Here is a 20,590-nt window from a genome sequence, read left to right as displayed (position 1 = left end):
GAGTTTAAGTGAGATGAATTGAAATAAAAGCACTGTATAGAATTCAGTAGGAAAGTGGCTGTTTCGTCAAGTTTAAAAATAAATTTCAAAATCATGATATATCATTCTTTAAATTAATGTCATGTACTCTAATTTTAACTTTGAATAATTGTGTACATTGCTTTGTGAATGTATTATTTTATCTTTTAATATTAGTAACTCTGTTATATCTTCCTTGTCACACTCAATGTTTTACATATCTGATTGTTCCAAGTATATCTATGCAAGTCATACCTTCATCTATATTGTAATTATCCACAGAACTCCTTAACTGCTCACATTGTGGAAGCCCATTAACACTATATTAAGTTGTATCTATCCATCTCTATTTCCATACACGTGGACACTGAAACTGTTCTCTTTACCCTCATTGCACCCTTCTTCCATCCCCAAAACATTGATTCGTCCAGCACTCTTTTTTGCACCCCTCAGCATTCATCATGCAAGAAATACAAGTGTTTTGCGGATTTTCGGAAAAGACTGAAACACAACATTTTACTTGCTCCTCTGCCAAACACAGGCCTGGGGAGCCTGCAATCCAGGAACTTGCCAATTATTTCCGTCAGTGGGGTCACCTGGCAGATATGCAACTTCCTAATGGATTGGCTGCCCTGCCATCATTGGAAAGAAGCCTGCAATTTCATATTACACAAAATGCTGGGTTAGCTTCTTTTTTTTTAAGCAAAAGTCTATTTGTCTTAAATCTCACTTTTTGTCCATCATATTAATTTTCTGTCTGCTTTGCTTTTCATATGTTGCAAGCAAATGTTATCGCCATGTATTATTTTTAAAAAAATCACATAACGGATATAAAAAATGCATTGCAACAATTAATACTTTATTGGGAATTTGATTTCCAATATAAAATATTTTAAACTTCCATGCACCAGTTAATTGCCTTTTTGCAAAGCATAAGATATTTAATTTTTTTTAAAATTAAATCTACTTGGTTTTGATTAACACACTAAGACATTTAAAAACAATAAACACCCCTTTTATTTATTACTATCCCTTTTATTAATTACTAGCCTAGACCCATGAAATGACCACAGCTCGATTTATTAAAAGCGTTATATATTTCTTCTTTTTTTATAATAACTATCTATTTTTATGTAATTAAGACTGCCAGTGGCTAGTTATTTGAAAAGTGAAATTGACAACAAAAGTGAGGTTCGAGAATGATTGCTCTTCTAGATTAAAAATGTATGGCAACTATATTGGAATAATGTATATATATATATATACATATATAACATTTGCATTATATATATATATATATTATTTCCATGTTAATAGTATATAATTAACACTATATCGGGAATTATAAAGATATGCTGTTTTTAAACATTTTGTGATGTTGCTACTGAATTTTATGCAACATAAGTATGAAAAAAGTGATGTTTAATAATGAAGTTAAAAATACAAAAGAACTTGTGTCAGTGGAAATGAGTCCAAGAGCAGACAGATAAAATACAAGTTCAAGAAGAGCATAAAAAGAACAAACTGTGTGGTGCAACGTCAAAATTTGAATGCATTCAGATTTTCTTCCTTCTTTTCTATTTTATTTATTTAAAAAAAAAAAAAATTATTTAATGAATGGCGGACACTTGCTTATACCGGCATTGGCCACTACTAAAACCAGAAGTGACGGCCATTTTATTATGGAGGCACCTAATATGCGGCCACCATTACCTCCTACGAAGGGACAGACAATTTTACATCCATGCTCTGGGATTCAAACCTGGGCTCTTTGTTATCACAATCAGGCTCCCCTAACCACTATACTGTCTGGGTGGCACTTCTATTTTTTTTTCTTTTAATGCATTTTTTAAATCATAAAAAAGCTTTATAAATTTATTTTATTTGTGGTGTGGTAGGGAAAGGATAGTTTAAAATATAGAGAAAGAGAAGGTCATGGAACTAATGAAATAATCTGAGAGTTATAAGCCAGTTTTATGAAACTTATGAAATAATCAATAATTATCTGATACAGTTTATGAGCCTGAATGGTATTACAAAACAAATTTTAAACTTTTTCTTATAACACATTTGAATTTTATCTAAAAAAAATTATTTGTGGGTAATAATTCTAAATTTAATATAAAACAAAATTAATGTTTGTATTCAAAATTCTCATTCCATTTTATACTATTATTAATTTATACTATTATTAATTACAGTTAATACATTATAAAAGTGAAATGAAAATATGAATATAATGCATTTTTTAATTGAAAGAATTAAAGCCTAATCAAAATAATGTATATTTTTATTTAATTGAAAGAAAAGAAACAACAAATTGTTATGCTGTCTTACAAAAAATGATAATTTTACATTTTGAGATTCGAGCTGTCATTTGGGAGGACATATCAGGTTTCGGGAAATCTGTTTGATTTTAGATCAGTAGATTCCGAAGTGCTAACAAGAAGCAAAGACATTAATATGCACACCTACTTACCATCAAATTTACTATATTTGTGCACCTTCAGAGCCATCAAAAGTAATTATTTTAAATCATCATACTCTTACATATTTTCATAACGTATTTTTGTCATAGCCTATATGTTGTATTAAAAAATTATGGAAATAATTGTTTATAGTTTATAAATGAAAAATGGTAAAGTATTCTTTTGATTAGCAGCAAGTAACACTGAAATAGAGTAAATATTAATATAATTAATATGAAAATTTGCTGGAATTACTTTGAAGCATTTTTTATAAATTTTTGTGTTCTTTAATGAAGCAACGTTATCAATACCTTTTTTTTTTTTTTTTTTAAATTTACACAATTACTTAATTTGTGTCATACAGAGAGAAAACTACGCTTGAAAAATATTTCTTGACCATGTGAAGATTTTGCATAATTTTTTTATTACTGTTAATTTGCTGAAGCTTCTTCCACCATTAGAAACAGTAATTGTCAATGTCAAATACACTTTTAATACAACTTTGAAATTTGGAAATATGTTTGAAAGATCTAAATAACAATTATTTTGGCATCCAGAATATTTTTATAACTAGATATTTCTGAGAAAATTTCTGTACAATTAGTATAATTCAGATATTTAAGTGCTATGTATGTTACAAGCTGCTTCTTGTAAATTTCTCAAATCCATTGGCATTAGCTCATGGTTATAAAACAGTTCACCATTGAAAAAGATATTTAAGTTTTTTATTCTTTCACTTTTTTATTAATTGACTCTTAGCCATCTGAATTTTTAAATTTTCTTTTTAGTTTCTCTAAAATTGATATTTAAACCTAACTTTTCACAAATTTCACAACTACTCTCATTTGCTATAAAGAAAGTGATAATCTCCCCATTGTGTTTGTCTATTTAATTTCGTATGAAAGAATATATGGGCTTATCTGATTAAGGAAAGAGGTACTGGCTGAATCCAAGCTAATTGCCGTGTTAACAGCGAATCGTAACGTTGTAAAATTGAAACATTTACATAAATGTTGCAATTTTTGATTGCAAGGCTTTAGTGACCTTTTTTCTCTTTATTAACTGCAATACAGATAGTACACAAATAACTATAATCTGATTTGCTTCCAAATGCCGTGATTTTTTAGATCACCACAATAATTTATCATTTGATTAACTGATAAGCGCCAAATGGACTAGGGCTATATCTATAGAGGTCTGTATAATATCTCTGTAGTAGACTTTCTAAGCAAAACTGGCTCATATTCACACTGCACATGGAAAAAAGCAAAAGCATTTATGTAGTCTGCTTGTTTGCTGGATTTGAGCCTGGATTGAACTACCAATATTTTTTAAATTGTATATTTAATTTTTAATTTTACTTTATTTGTAATCTGTTCCACTTGTATCTTACTGCAAGCATATGTGCAGCCATCTACCGACTGCTATGCCTACTAATTGTTTGTTACTTTGTACTTTATTTTATTTGGGATTTTATTTTAAGTTTTTGGTTGTTGTAATTCTCTCCTTTTTTTCAACCAATAGCTAAGCTTCCATTAGACTAGGGGTCTTCAACCTTTCTTTCCCAAGGGCCACATCAATAAATTCGCAAAGATCCGCAGGCCACATTTCTGTCAAAAAATAGTGTAGTCAGAAAATTTATATGAAAAAGGGAGGTTTGTTTTGCAAGAGTACAATTCATTCTGAGTGAAGCGATAGTGTTACACATTTGTATATATATACATTGGTTCCAAAAAGTCAAATGGAAATCAAATTAAAATCTTTTGCAACATTTTAAACTATGAAAAAAAATGTATAAAGATGATTGTAGAGAATGATGTTACAAAATGCATTTACACACACACACACACACACACACAAAAAAAAAAAAAAAAAAAAAAAAACCTAACATTACTGGCGGGAGATGGTAGTTAATTTAATGTGAAATTTGACATTGTTTTTGCTTGATTAAGGGGTATCAGCAACCCCTATACTGACAATGTTAAATTAGACATTTTTGATGCACCTTTTCTCAAAATCTGCTGTAGATACACGCTTGAAATTTTTTGTGTAATTAAAGTATACCTATCTGATTATACTGAAATAAGCTTTTGAAACATTTTGAATTTTAGAGTAATTTACAGAATATTTTGTTAGGTATAGTAAATTTTAGCACTTTTTTCACACAAAAAAGTTCTTCTAAGTTTATCACAAAAAGCTCATTTCAGTAAATATTAGGAAACCTAATAAATAAGCCATAAAAATTTTAGATACCTGTGAGCAGTAGTTTCTGAGAAAAGGTACAATGAGTTATAAAAAAAATCACGTTTGGAGAAAAACGCGTTTTTATGTAAAAATCCTCATTGATCAAAGCATTCGATGACAAATTAAAAATAGGTTTTTTACAGTTCTAATTTTCATAGAGATTAAAGAATGGTATTTTTAGAAAGATAAAAGTGTAGAGAATTTGAAAATGCAAAAATCCGAAATCACCATTTTTTGAAGATTTTTGGGTTTCAACACCCCTTAAAGCTTCAATATCCAGTTTAATCCGTGTTGTTGCAATTCGTTAAGTTTCCTTCAAAGTCTGTCAGCCGTGTTCTTGTTTTTGATTTTAAGCTTTTCATTTTACATACATATGTAGTTAACTACATATATAGTTACTTACATATATTGTTCACATATGTAGGTACTGCCAATGTCAGGGCTTAATTTCTAAAATTAGAAGTGCCGGAGCTCTATGGAAGGCCGCCAGGAAAAAGTTGTAAAAACAAATAAATAAGATAGCTAATTAAATAATAAAATTGACTAATAAATTAAAATAATTAAATTAAAATTAAATTCAATAACATATAAATAAAAATTTAATAAATTATTAAATCATGATAAATAGTTAAATAAAAGATATAAAATATCGGGCCTCATTTTATTTGGAGCTCTAGCTAGACTTAAATTTCATTCAGAAAACTAAGCAATAGCTTAGCCGGCCTCTGGCTGAATTAAAGTCGTGAATATACGGTATAACGTATTACTTCAAAGGATGAGAGTAACAAAACCATTCTTTTTTTCAGCGCACGAATGGAAAAAAAGTAAATTGACTAAAGCGTCACTACTTAGAATAGAGGGATTACTAGAAACAGTATAAGCATGTGGAAGTAGTTTTAATGGAGAAATATAGCTGCCAAACAAAGAGAGAAGAGTCTTACTCTTTCTCACCGCAATGCCCTGTCTATATATTAGCTGTCAAGCAAAATGCAACTCCGCGGGGGGGAGAAAAAACTCGGAATGCAATCCGACAACAGTATGGGAACAAACGTAAGGTCTGAACTAGTGAAAATTTTTATTCCCCTTATTTGGTTGTTGGTTATATAGTCAATGTCTGCAGTGAGGGGTCACTAGCGCTGGACGTGCACAACCAAGATAACCACTTTTAGTACTTTCGGGAATAAAACCTTTTTCTTGCTCTCAAAATTTTATCGAACAATAAGCTTTTTAAGCATGGGTGGAGGATATTCTTTTCTAAAAGTCGTAACATCTCTGTCAGGGTGTTTATTTCCATTAAAACGGCAGGTATGCATTTGGAAGTTATAACTGCATATTTATTTTTTTAAAAAAATTTGTCCTCTGAAATTGTGTTTCAGTTACAGTACAGGAGCTCTTTTATTTTGGGCTCCGGCTAGAATCATGACTTACCTTAGAAACTGAGAAGTACCTGAGCCGGGATCTGGTGCAATTTAAGCTCTGGCCAAAGTTAGAAAACATGAAAAAAGCATGTTTACGAATTCCTGCATACTTATCTTCAGTCATGTACTTCGAATAAAAATCAATTCATATAGGATTTTCAAGAAACTTGCATTTTACTGCAGAATCACACTGTTAATCTATAAATTCGTATTGAAATTTAGGTGGAACGCTTCCAATGTCTACTGAAAATGGCGACATTCTCATGAACATTTCATTTTCACGAAAATCGGAAAATCTGCTTTTGAGTTCCTCTTTCAACTTTGAAATACATTGTACATAATTATTTAAATTCCATGTTGTAGAGTTCTTCACACACTCCATCAATTTTAGAAAGTGAATGGAATTCTTATTTAGCAACTGACTTTCCCACAAGATTAATTTTGTCTCAAAAGCTTTCACAAAGTAATAAAGAGTATGGACAAGTAGATCTTTTCCTAGGTAGTGGTAGTTCAAATCATTGAGATGACCTGTAATATCGACAAGAAATGCAAAGTCTCTCAACCATTTCTCATCACTGAACATAAATAGATTTCTCTTTAGATTTCATGAATTGCTGAACTTCGCACTTCAATGAAAATGGGCGCTGAAGCATCTTTTCTCGGCTCCAACAAACATACTTCCACATTATACACAATGTCACCATATTCAGCTTCCAAATCACTCCAGAACTGTTGAAATTGCCTTTAGACCCTTAAGTCCTTTAGACCGAATGAAATTAATCACTTTTTGCAACAGAGATAAGAATCTATCCATGTTATGGAATTGAGATTTTATGCGCAGTCAAATTTTTTATTTTTAAAATTACATAAGATGAAGTGAAATTTTTGAAAAACTCGTCATTTTCAGAAAATGTTATCTCAAATAATATCAGGCATGTCAATAAAATGTTTTAAATATCAAGAATAAGAGAAAATGAAGTTTTTTTATGACAAAAAGCTGACAAGGTAATTTTTCTTGAAATCTAAGTTTTTTAAAATTCTTCAGTTTTTCTTCAAACTGAAATATGGGGCCACTAAAATGCCTTCAGCGAGCCGCTGGTTAAAGACCCCTAAATTAGACAATAGCTAATAACTTCCAAGCCCACTGCACTCAGTGCTTTTCCATTTAAGTGCTTTCCATCTTCGACTCTGACAACGGACACTGCTATCTTCTTTTTATATTTAGCCTGACTCGATGCACTTTTTGCTTTATTGTATGAACTTTGCTATTTATCTTAAGAAATGCTTTTCTTACATTACAGTTTACAATATCTTGTGAGTCTGCGATAGGGCTTTGCCCCAGGCACCCACATAAGAACTACTATGACACTTCGGCCACATAAGAAGAACTGCCAATGTTCTGTGGGCTTAATTCAACCACCAGCTTGAAAGTCTATAATTACAAATTTATCCTATAAGAATGCAAGTTTTTACTAATCATTTTTCTAACTTAATTTTTATTTAAAAGGCTGAATAAAGAGAAAGTGTGCTTTATATTTCTTATTCTCATTATTTTAACAAAACGATTTTTATTTATTATCTTTGTTATCCCTTTTTTTTTTGTGTGTGTGGGGGGATGTATATTATTGATATTGGTGAATATTGTTGGTTTTGCAATATTAATCACCATTTATCTTAGGATTAGCCAGAATGATTTGGTCTAATTCTTCTACAACAAAATTCAAAATTTTTAACCATATGTTGTATTTCTTTGATTCGTTTTATTATTTCCTTATACAGTGTTAAACAACTCAGAAAAGGAGAAGTGTTTGTAGTTTTGTTTAGTTTTTTACTCTTTGCATTCCAGAAAATAAAATTAAAGTGGATATTCATTTAATCCATTTGCAACAACTGTAGTTATTCCAAGAATATTTCTAAAAGAAACTATTTGCATAATTTTGAGAGAAATTAAATATGGATACAACGGGGCAAAAACGCAAATCACACGTGCTGATCAGTGGTGAACTGATCAGCACCAAGAAAAATGGACCAAGCTAAACTATATACGAGAAATGGAGAAAGAAACCGACAGTATGGGTGAATTTCATTTTTAGATGACCTCGGATAATCTGATATCTTCTTCTTATTATTATATAGTTTCAACTTTGCATAGCTAGTTTAATGCATCTTTTACAATAGTTCTCACTTTTCTATCAAAATTAGGTAATAGTGATGTCAAGAGTAGGTTTTTCTGATAGGCTGAAAGTAAGGAGTTAACAAAAAATACCTCTAGATTGACAGGAGAAGAAAGATTTGTACTAAATTGAGTATTAAATTAAATTTAGAAAAATGTTGTAACTATTAAGCCAAATAATAAGGAAAAAGGGGAGAGTTAAAAAAACAGTGAACACAAAGTAGACTATTTAAGCAACGAAAAACAGAAGTAAATTAATCCAAGTAAAGGAATGGGAATTCTAAATGAATAAATTCGAAAGTTAAAAGAGAAATCATATTTATTCTTTATTGGCTTTTTATTGAATAAAGCAGTATGCTAGTTTTTCCTGAAATGTTTAAAACTGAATATCGTCCTGTGATTAATTTCTGACATAATCACAAATAAATAAAACAATGCTTGTATGATGGTATGCTAATACGTCTTCTTCCTGTTCTACCGTGAAAAAATAGATAAAGGGATTTCACATGGGGTGAGAATCCATAGTTGATGATTCTCGTATAGGTCAACTATTGAAGAAACTGACATCAGAAGATATTATGCATGTCTAGAAGGAAAAATTGAGTGATTTGAGTCAAGGAGATAGCAGCAAGATTGGATCTATCTAAAACAACTGTTTTTCACATTCTTTATGAACATAATCGCTGCAAGATGGGTACTAATACTTTCTTTCAGCAATTTAAAAACAACAGCATGTCAATGCAACTAAAAAACTGCAATATGAGTTTAAGGAGCTTGACCTCCTCCTCCTCTCGTATAGCTCAGGTTTAGTTCCAAGTGATTATTGTCTATTCTTCAAACTGAAATCGTCCTTTATTGGAAAGATATTTAATGATGGTGATGGTTTGAAAAGAGCTTATGAGTGACATATGGGCGGAGGTTGAAATCATCTTTTAGGAGTTTGTGTTTGAAGTTATCGGCATAGTGAACTGTTGCTAACCGCTTTATTGATAAAGTTATTATTAATCCTTCTGATGCAAGTTTTGATATCTTAGACTTTAAGATCTTTGTGTAAATCTTTGTTGCGGATGAACCAGGGTGCTCCCGTGATTTTTCGCAGGAAGGTGTTTTTTTGGAATGTTTGGCGTTTTGGGAAATCAGAGGCGGTACACCAGGCCAGTGAGGCATATGTGAGTATGGGGAGAAGAATTTATGTATAAATACGTTTTTTTTTTCTTGTGAGATCGAGATTTCAAGATGCATTGATGATCGGGTTGAGTTTGCGGGCAATACTGGTAGCTTTGCCGACAGCAGTTGAGATATAAGACTTCGCGTATAGTTTAACAGCTTCTTATCGGACACTTACGTCATGTGATTTATGTGACATTGGAACTTTGAAATGACTATGCATCTATTTATTATCATTTTGTATCATGAACTACGTTTAATACCACATTAATTAGGCTGTTTACTATGTTCTACATGTGATTTTTACTGTTTTTAACTTCGATTGCCTTTTGACTCCGCAAATTTTCACTCAGATACTCATTGGCTCACCGTAATTGTGTGTCTATGTACCATCTTTTCAGTAGACTCTGGACTTTTTATTAACTAAAATTCTGCAATATTTACTCCTCTATGTTTAACTCTGAACTGTACATACCATTGCCTTCTGATGTCTTCGCGTCTGTCATGACAAATGGTCACCCCCTTCTACATTATCATTAGTCTCCCAGCTTCTGTAATGCATTTCGCCTTTGCATCTCCATTAGGGTCAACCACTTCATGACAACAGGCACACAGCTTCCATAAATGCAAGCTAGGCTCGGTATACAGCCGAACTAGGAAAAGAGCAGTTATGGAACATTTTGAGATGGGAAAACCATCAAATAACCTTTGCAGGGGCACAGAGTTGCCATGTTCATTATGTGATGTGAAAAGTCTACTGGGGTATAAGGAGATCGTTTTGAAAAATATTCTGTCAGTATGTTCTCTCTTTTAGAAGTATAGGGTGCGGCAGCGTTCATAGCGTAATTTGACTTGCGCAGTACTATGACGTACTGCATGAAGGCGCCCCAGCTCATGCCACATTCGTGTACTAATGAGCTGCCATTTCGAGTGTGACAGTGCTGCGAGTGTGACAGCACTCCCATTTCGAGTGTGACAGTGTTCGAGCTGCCATTTCGAGTGTGACATTGGTGGAGTGCACGACATCGAGTCTTTGCTGTTGAAAGTTATTTCAAGAATAACTACTCTGTTATTGCTACTCAGCGTCTATTTCGGCAGCATTTCAACTTGGGACGTCATGGGAAAGTTCCAGATGGACGGACCATTGCGACAGACATTTCCAGGTTTGGTGACATTTCCTGGCTGCCTCGCTCACCTGATCTTTCATGTGCAGACTTTTTCCTTTGGGGCCACCTGAAGCAAAAAGTTTTCCGAACACGTTGTGCCACCATTCCCGAGTTGAAGGATCGCATCAGAACTGCCGTCGGCAATGTCCCAGGGAATACATTACGCTACGTTATGGCAAGCTTCCAATGCCACCTAGATGAATGTGTTGTGCAGAGGAGGCATCATTTGACAGGCATCATATTCAAAACGTAATCCACGCAATTTACAATGACTACACATTAGTAAATGGTATACCTTTAACTATTAATTGACATAAGAGGTAATAAATAAATTACAGTTACTGCCTTATGGTGTGTTTTTAATATCCTACTATGAATGCTGCCGGATCCTGTATATCAGGTTGGAAACCTTTGAATCTCCTACGTAGGAATATGAGTTATTAATCTTTCTTGCTTCGTCCTGTTAACCTGGAATTCGTGTTAACCGGACGTCATCCCTGTTATTACGCAGGTAAATCTGAAGTTGACTGTAATTAATTGTATTATTATTTCTTTTTTGTTACACATCTCGCCTTCAACTGTTATTGTAGATTTCCCGAACTGTGAAATTGTTCGTGTAAATTCTAATCCAGAAAAATGCTGAGAGTTTTCAGCTCTTAATACAAAATTTAATTCCCAGCCCTCTTCGCGACAAAATTTCTACCTTATATGTATCTATAAACAAATAAATTAAATTTAAACTGGAAATTAAATATTTTCAGTTTATTATTTTATGTGCATTTGGAGTGTTATCACTAAAATAGATAAGAAAATAAACAAGTAGTTAGAAGAGAATGACATTCTGACATAGAAGTAAGAAGTAGTTGGAAATTACTGTTCCTTGGTTATGCAGAAATGAGGTAACTGATGTTTTATCGAAGTTGTGGTTTAATGTCTGATAGAGAACAAGGCCATTTTTCCTTTATTGTGGCGACAAATTTACTTGCTCCCTGGCACAACCATTTCAAATGCTGAGTTAAACACACGTTTATCTCGTCTGAAATAGACATTCACCTGCATTGTTATCATAAAAGATAATCACACATATAATTTTTGGTAAGGGAAACATATAAGGGTATCATGAAAGAATAAACAACTTCTGACGTTTGCTATCTGGTATTTATAAGAAAAAGCAAATATGCCACCAGCTTACTGTTACTTATTTGTACATTTCAGCGCTAGGAGCGTATATGTAGAATGATACTTTTTTTAATTGCCTTTCCTTGTAGCAAGTATGTTACAACAAGCATAAACATATATTTTTCTTTCTTTGTGCATATGAATATAGTTTAAAAGATTGTGGCCGAAATGCTTACAAGCGCGCACTTATTGGTTTAAGCTTCTACTATTCTTTTTAGTTTAGTAAACATTGATGCAAAAGAAGACATCTCGGTTCCTTCCAGTAACGTAATAACTGTTGAGAAGGTTGGTTGATTAACTGGTTATGGCCAAATATATGAGGCTGACTGCTTTAGGCAGCCAGTTTTCCATAGAAATTCCTCTACAAAGGCGTCCCTTCCCTTGGACAGATAGCCCTCGAGGGCTTTGCCATAATCAAATAAACCAACCCTATCAGTAATCAGTTGAAATGTGTCCATACAATGCTTTCTGAGGTAATAAAGTTTTTTAATATATAGCACTTTTCTCATGTGCTGGGTTGGTGATTCTTAGTACATATAACTTTTTTCTTTTGATCTATGGTTTTTGAACTGTCTACTAAATAATCTCAGATGGTATAATACATTATCAGATTAGAAACTGGTGTTACTTCCAATAATATCTCTGTAGATTTTATTTTTAAATATCTGTACTCTCATTGGCCTATATGAACATATCACTCTTTATTCATCCTCATCTAGACCTTTCATTATTTGCTATGTTTCTTTGATGTGGGCTTTATTTAATTGTTTTTGCATCATTAATAAAAGCCTGTTTCAGAAGACAAGTTATACATTTTATGTAATTGAGGCAACTACTTCTGTTATACTGATAGACATGTGCGACTCTTTTTTTTCTTCTTTTAAACTGAAGAACAATTACATCTTCTTAACATATATCTCATCGCCCAGATGGTGTAGTGGTTAGGGATGCCTACTGTGGTACCAAAGGGCCCGGGTTCGAATCCCAGATAAAACATGGATGTTTGTAAATGTATAGTGTTGGTGCGGCATGGCGGAGCCGAAAGTTTTCTCACGTGGATTGGTGGAAGGGAAGAGTGTGGGAGACCCCCGAACCCCCTCCGGGGTGCACTTCCTCAAATTTGGGGGTGGAAAATTATAAGTCCAACCTCTCTTTGGAGTAGGCTGTGACAACCATTGTTCCATGCAGTATGGTCAAGACAACAACATATAGTCAGTGATTGCTTTCAAAATGTTTGCCATGTTTATTTTATTTTATTTATTTAAGTTCCTATTAATTATTCAATATTTTTATGTTATTTCAGAAATAATTTTTAACCATGTATTCCTGTAATTGCTTGAATTCATTAATTCTCTAAAATTGCTATTTTATTATACAGATTTATAACCATATATTAAAATAATTATGTAGAGCAAAGCTAGAAAAATAAATTTAATATATTTTTTAGGCTATACTTGATGGTGAAGATACACATGACCACAGCAAGGAAAACAGTCATCACCATACGAATGGGGTATCATTACAATCCATGGAAAAAACAGCCATTTGGCGTGGTCTTGCTGCGCTTGGTGGCATTTTTCTCTTTTTTATAGCTGAACGCCTTCTAGGAGCTCTAACTACTTACAGGAGACGGAAAAAAGAAGCAAAGGTAAGCTAGTGTTAATTTCAAAAGGTTTCTTTTTGTTAAGAATTCAAAATATACAGTTTTTTCTCTACATGTTCATGCAACTGTTTTTGACTAACTTCTTGGATATTTCTGATATCTGTGCGAATTTTAAATGCTTAATAATGATTGTATGCATTCCAAACAATTTATTGCCTTAAATATATGTGTTTTTTAATTTAATAACAAACATTCTCTATTCTTAAAAAGCAACACAGTATATCTTATATGTATTGAAAATAAAACCTTGAATTAAAACTTATTTTAGATTATATTTTGTGTGATCATATCAAATTTTAATTATCCATAAATATCATCAAAATGAAATTATATTAAATGGTATTTGGTGGTAATCTATCATTTAACATAAACAGTAAAATTAATTTCTGAACCAGAGATTTCACTGCTGTTGTGCAAACATACTGTGATTATTTGTCTATATTATAAAATCAGGGTGATCATTTTTGTTTAAATGAACAGAAAGTTTTATTTATGGAGAGCAGTAAGAAATAAATGGATTTAACATCTCAGTGTGCATACTTGAAATGGAAGGAAACTAGTTTGTGATACTTTTGAAAAGATTTTCTTCAAAGGCTGTGTTATAAAGAAGACATAGACTATATTTTGAATGCTATCAAAAAAATCAGTTTGGCCTGCCTTATGCGGTTATGTGCCTCTTAGTCATTTTATTAATTGAAGCAAACTTGCCTCTAGTATGATATAAGGCTCTTCCTAAAAGGGAATTTTCTTCAGATTCGGGTTTTGATGGGGCTGGAGATTACTGGTTTTAACATAATGTCATGCCATCTCAGAGAGGGTTTGATAAGATATATTGAATATTCATAACAAAACATTAGGTACCAGGGATCTATCTCGTGTCATTGCCTCGGGCAGTTGATTTGAAAACAGTATTAGTTGATTGCTTTTCATTTAAAATAGACATCTGACATTTTAAATGAAAAGATTTAATTTTTCATTTAAAGTAGGCATCTGACATTTTAAATGTATCCTTTTTTTTGTCACTTTAAATATTAAAAAAAAAGGGGGGGGGCAAACAAGGATTGTTACTCTAAATTTACAGTTCAATAATGAGAAGGTTAAAAGTAAAATTTCAGATGACTATTAAAGGGCTTATCAACTTGATTCTCAGTTTTCTTAAATGGGCTTTTGCTAAATTTGTGATTTAGAAGATATAGCTACTCATTGAATCAAACCATGTCTTAGCTTAAGTGTTTAATAATAAGTACAATTTATTTTACAGGGACATTTACATTTACAATTTATTTTAGTATACTTCTCATATTCATATTACAGTTGGTTATTGGAACATTTTGAGATTCTGTCACTAATTTGATTCAATGATAATTACTCTGTATTGAGTTTGTGTTTTTTAAATAATATTTATTTTGAAATAAATATTGGCAGAATTGATACAATATTTCATAATAAGAATTTTCTTGAAAACTGTATTTGAAAACACTTTTTTTAGTTGTCCAGACATCCTAAAAACATGCTTCCTGTGTTACCAAAAGAAGAAGGTGCTAACAATGGAAATGTGGGTGAAAAACTTGCACAACCTAAGAAGAATTCCTATGATCACATTAAGGACAAAGATGAAAAAGAAACAATACAGAGTATGTCTGATTTGACAATATAAGTTAAGGATTAATCCATATAGCAAAGTTGCTGGTTTATATATATGATCACTGTATTTTCCTTTTTTTTTTTTCAGTTAGATTTACTATTTATGTAATTCACTGATTGTCTCATGAGAGGAATACTTTAATTTCAAATTATGCTAAACATATTTGATAAGTTTTTTTAAATACAGTATTTAGTGCCAATTAGTGAAGTTTCACCAAATATTTGTGGAATAGGAATCGTACCATTATAAAAAAATTAAAGATATTAAGTAATGGAGCATGAATTTATAACAGTGTGCATTGGGTTTTAGTCAGCTAACATAAAGGACTAACTAAACTCTTTGTAAATAATACTGAAATGACCATTTGTGTTTTATGAAAGTTTTCAGTTCTTATGCATTCGTTATAATTTAGCAAGATATCTGTTAAATCCAATTTCATAGAGATAATGCCTAGGATAAACCAAAAACCGAAATGTAACGTGTAATGAACTTCTTTATTTGTGTTTAAGAGAGAAAAACCTGATTTTCCCTTAATTCTTTTAATATTTGCCATATTCCTTTATAATTCCTTTATATATATGCTTTATTCCTTTAAATATCAGACTGATTAAGTAGGTGTCTTATATGCTTCTTCTCATAGTTATATAACCTGTTTTATTTAAATTATGAAGGCATGCAAAGACAGGAGAAATAATTTTTTTTCTTTTTAATATTTGTAATTATATTGGGACATCATTACAAGTGCTAAGCACACCAAAATTGCAGTAGATCAATATGTTATGAAGAAAGCAAATTATCAAGATAGAAATATAATTAAAAAAGTTTTAAAAACTCTTACAAATGAAATCCACATACATACTATACACGTACATATATACCTACTTGAATATGATCATTCTCAGAGATTTTAAATTTTAAATTTCATGTTCATATTAAATTACAATTTTATGAGCAGTTTTGTTATTTTTTTCTTTAACAAAATAGCCATTAAAAAAAAACCACATTTTTAAAAACAGATTTTTGAATTGACTGTAAGCAGAGTTTCCTTTAGAGAGATTATTTTTCTTTTTAGTTTGCCATATAGAATATTTTTCCTTTTTTTTATTATATTATTCCTTTTTTTTTTCAATATTTTTAAAACAAAATATGGAATGCAAAAATTTCTAGTTTGTTGATGATAAGAGAATCTTCTGTTATTTAGATCAAGGTTTGGAAAGAATCATTTTCTTTTTTGTTACATTTTCTGTAGTGCTCCAAACTGAAGCAACACCTTCAAAGAAAGGCTCGAATCAATCAGTTCATGAAATTGGGTTCCACGGCCGATCCAGCTTTAGCCTTGAGCCCGAGGTGAGCGTAGCTTATAGACCAGATTCTGAAAGTTCTGTCATTGTGTCTGAACATCATGGCCATGGGCATGGTCATAGTCATGAAATACCTCAATCGGTAACCGCAGTAGCATGGATGGTCATCATGGGAGATGGACTTCATAACTTTTGTGATGGCCTAGCAATTGGTATGGATTATACTTCATTAGAATATTTCATAAATGTATCTTGACTTGTATTACTGGAAGATAAATTGTAGATATTGACATTCCAATATTTTCTGTATTGAATTGAAACATTTTAAGAATATATGAAAAGTCCTTTATTATTTTTTAGTGATTCAGATATGCAATATCCTTTCCTTTCATTCGATAGTTGAGTTACATTCTTTTGTTTGTTACAAAGGTAAAAGTTATTATATATTTTTAATTAATGCTTGATTTATTAACAAATCAAATACTGATAACATTGTCTCGGGAGTTTTTAAATATATCACTGATCCCAGAATTGTTTGGATATATTATACTATTTCCAATAAACATATACACATGTGTTTATTATATGATTGTTTTGAGGTATTATATTGTATATGCTTACATTTTTTCCCATTGTAATGCCTGTTATCTTTTAACACATTTGGAGTTTATAAAAGGCATCTTGGTATGTATTGGAAATAATCCTGGGATTATGAAATTCTGAAGTTTTTGTATTTGTTTGATATTTGTAAAATTCTGAATATATAAAATAAATTCACTGGGTTAAAGTTACTCCTATATTTATGGCCGATAATTATAAATTATGCAACCTTAGCTGATGTTGTACTCAGCAAAAGATTTTATTGAGATTTTTAGTGACAAATATTAGTATGATTCTGCAGTAACAATTTCTAGTCATTGTCTAGTCTAAAAATGCTTTTTGAACGCCTCAGAAAATCATAAGTACTTTATTAATATTATGTTATCTTTATAATATTTGAAATGGTAAATCAAAACATCATGTCAGTGAATCTGCTTCTCTGTTGTTGTGCTGTGTGTTCAGACAGAAAATGCAGCTCCTTTTCTTTATAAAATTACAATTTCAAATTAAAAGCTAGTCAAAAAAAGGTAACTCTCTTAACACTCCGGAAACTATGAAAAATACCTCCCTACACTCCAAAAATTAAAATTAAAAACTCCAAAATTATTCTAGAAATAAAATGTAAACTTAAATGCCTTAAATGATTAATAATGCAAATTTTTAGATTCTTTTTATTTATTTATTTATTTTTTGTTAAATGTAGCAAAGTGTTAGTTTAAAAATATTTCAGTGGGATAATGCGTAAACTTTTAAGATAATTTACCTGTAGTTTATTCTATCTTACTGCTGTAGATTATGATTATGCACTTATGATTAGAATTGAATTTCCATTCCTTTTCTTAAGTGCTGCTATGCCAACCCTGTGCCGCTTCGCTTTGCAGATGCCTACATCTTACTTTTAAAATCAATGTACGTAAAAATTATCATATTGTAATATGATTTGATAAATCCCTTGTCTATAAAATTTGATCTGATGTGAATTATAAATGGAACAAAATTATATTTTGAAATAGCTATATCTGGAACTTTGTGATTCATGCATCCATCTACCTGACTTCAAGCTGCAGCACATCAAAATATTCTGTAGAGACATTAGATATTTTTTAGAAGCAGGAGAAGTGAAAAATTAGCAAAACCTTGGGCGGGGGGGGGGAATCGAACCACGGATCTCTGGAATATGCGGTATGCTTGAATTCTGTAATAACTAAGGTGTACCATAGTATATTGGTCAAATCACAAAATCTCTTTAAGCCATCCTCACAGGAAAAAATATATATATACTTATGTGGGTGTTCATGCAAATCAGTTACATTACATCAAAGTAACTGATAAAGAATCAGTAGTATTGCTAAATAATTTTCAAATCACAGGTTGTTCAAACCAGATTTGCTAAGTTTTGTATGGGAATCAAATAGCACCTTTTTGTATTATGTGACCAAATGAACATTGCTTCTAAAGAGGTTATCACATCTAGCGACAGTCCCTGCTAGATGGGACATTTTTGAGAAACGAGATTCTGGTAGCACTGGTTTAAATGGGAGGATTCCTAGAAAAAAGAGCCCTGCTGGAAGCAAAGTCCCGGCTAGCTACGTAAACGATGTACTGGCTACGCAGAATTTTTTGAAACCTCACCGAAAATGTTTCGGCTGCAGCCCAGTCCTGCGTAGAGATCAGATGAAAGTTCTGCTTTTGAAGGGTCATGTGATCCCAATCTGAGCGATAATCGATTACTGTTTGGCATTCAAGTCTTCGTAGTAAGTGAAAATGGTAACCTTAGCTATGTAGATTTCCTTGAAATGTGTGGAATCTGAGAATTGTCCCATTTGACTTCAAGTCCCTCGTAGCCAAACATAATGTGATTGGGACTTAAATATAAGAAAAAAGAAAACCAATACCAAATTCTGTAAAGATAGATTTAATCTTGCTTGATAATGCACAGTTGATTGTCAGATACATTAAATTCCTTGTTTACCACTGTAATAATATTTGACTGATTAAGAAATCCAAATTAACCGATTGGCCAGCTTAAGTTTGTAAATTAGTGGACTTATTTTACATGAAAGAGTATTTTTTTTCCTTCTTTTGTTTTAATTTTTTTTTAGTAACCTGCACAGTTATGCTGTTTAAAGATGAACTATTTATCATCATTCATTAATTTTTCTTATTCTGTATATTTAAAGAACCCAGTTTTTTTTTTTTTTTTTTTTTTTTTTTTTTAGTTTCATGAATTTGAGACACTTTTCATGTTATATGCATTTTGCTGGACATCATTAATTTGCATGATGTTTTTATAAAACTTTTTGTTATAAAATTACAATAATCAAACTGCAGTCTGAAAACTTTTTTGCAGTCTCCTGGCCCCCAGAGGCTCATTGACTTTGTTTAAGTTTCATTCACTAGCTTATTTACCACATTATTCTAAAGATTCTAAGAATATGTTGACAAGTACTTTTATAAATTTGTTATATTATTGCATTTTTTTTATTATTATCAGCTTTGAAATGTAAAAAATCTTACACCATGACTTTGGAGCTCTAAATATTGCTTTCTGCCTGGAGTCTGGCAAAGATAATTCCTATAAAATCTGCTTTTAATCGAAATATTTAGATTCTTGTGCATATTATTTAAATGGAATTTTTTATACAAAAATGCTAAACAAAATTGCTAAAGTAAAAATTAAAAATAAGTGCAATATTAGTAATAATAATGTGTATTTAAATTTTAAAACTATTTCTGCACAATAATGAAGTCACAAATTTAACGAGTTAAATATCAGTGCTTATTTACCTTTCTTATACAGTGTGTTTTATAATGAATGACACAAAAAGAAAGCATACTGTGAATGCTGTAATTACAGTATTTTAATAAATCAAATTTAAAATGAAACTATAACTATCCAAGTAACTATATATCTTCTATGTGAGCCCTTCTGGTGGCACAGCAAATATTTATGCAGTATTCTGGTTCCTGCCACACTTGATGGAATACCCTTTGTGCATGACAACTTTGTTTTTAACAAAACCCCAAAAGAAAAAATCACAAGGAATTAGATCTGGGGATCTCAGTGGCCAACAAAGAAATGACATAATGTTTGACTCAGCACAGCCAGTCTACCAATGGGATAGACTACCATTCAGGTGCTGCATACATTTTTATGCCAACGTGTTGGAGTATCGTCTTGCTGCAGAATGAAGCACAGAACTGCTTCCTTCAACTGAGAACAACTCTGACAGCATATCTTGGTAAATGGACTCGTTAATAAATTTTTTCATGAAGAAAAAATTACCCAAAACCCAACTTTTGAAAATAGCACAGAAAATCAGAAAATGTTCACTTTTGGAGAATCACACTCGTGTTTCGTTACACTATGTGCCCCCAAACCGTAAATTATGATGATTAAGTTTGCCAGAAACATGAAAAGTGACTTCATCCATAAACAAAACCATCTACCTCCATCTTATCTTACAAATTCGCACGGGAAGCTTTACACAATGGTTTGTCGAAAGGTTTTAATGATTAAGACACAATAACACACCGAACAAATACTA

The 20,590-nt window shown here is 31.6% G+C and overlaps 1 protein-coding gene and 1 long non-coding RNA gene across 4 annotated transcripts in view; one reads left to right on the top strand and one right to left on the bottom strand.

Moving 5' to 3' along the window:
- LOC118195065 (uncharacterized) overlaps window positions 1-20,590 on the bottom strand; it is a 94,830-nt gene that overhangs the window by 7,384 nt on the left and 66,856 nt on the right. Inside the window, exon 3 of one of the 2 annotated variants that reach the window (XR_004759192.2) lies at window positions 16,570-16,707. The exons of the other annotated variant lie outside the window; for it this stretch is intronic. This is a non-coding gene — a long non-coding RNA (uncharacterized LOC118195065). Of the gene's footprint in view, window positions 1-16,569; window positions 16,708-20,590 lie in introns of those variants that run through there. 2 annotated transcript variants of the gene reach the window in all.
- Window positions 1-20,590, top strand: part of LOC118195036 (zinc transporter foi-like) — a 128,029-nt gene that overhangs the window by 86,179 nt on the left and 21,260 nt on the right. For both annotated transcript variants that reach the window (XM_035366273.2, XM_035366268.2), the window contains 3 exons: window positions 13,281-13,481; window positions 14,986-15,130; window positions 16,391-16,654. In XM_035366273.2, the coding sequence (XP_035222164.1) occupies window positions 13,281-13,481; window positions 14,986-15,130; window positions 16,391-16,654 (610 nt within the window). The remainder of the gene's footprint in view (window positions 1-13,280; window positions 13,482-14,985; window positions 15,131-16,390; window positions 16,655-20,590) is intronic.

Source organism: Stegodyphus dumicola, chromosome 7, assembly GCF_044657685.1.
Source record: "Stegodyphus dumicola isolate Sdum_Otavi_A_Nest chromosome 7, ASM4465768v1".
Classification (NCBI taxonomy): Eukaryota; Metazoa; Arthropoda; class Arachnida; order Araneae; family Eresidae; genus Stegodyphus; species Stegodyphus dumicola.
This window is presented reverse-complemented; position numbering and strand designations above follow the sequence as displayed.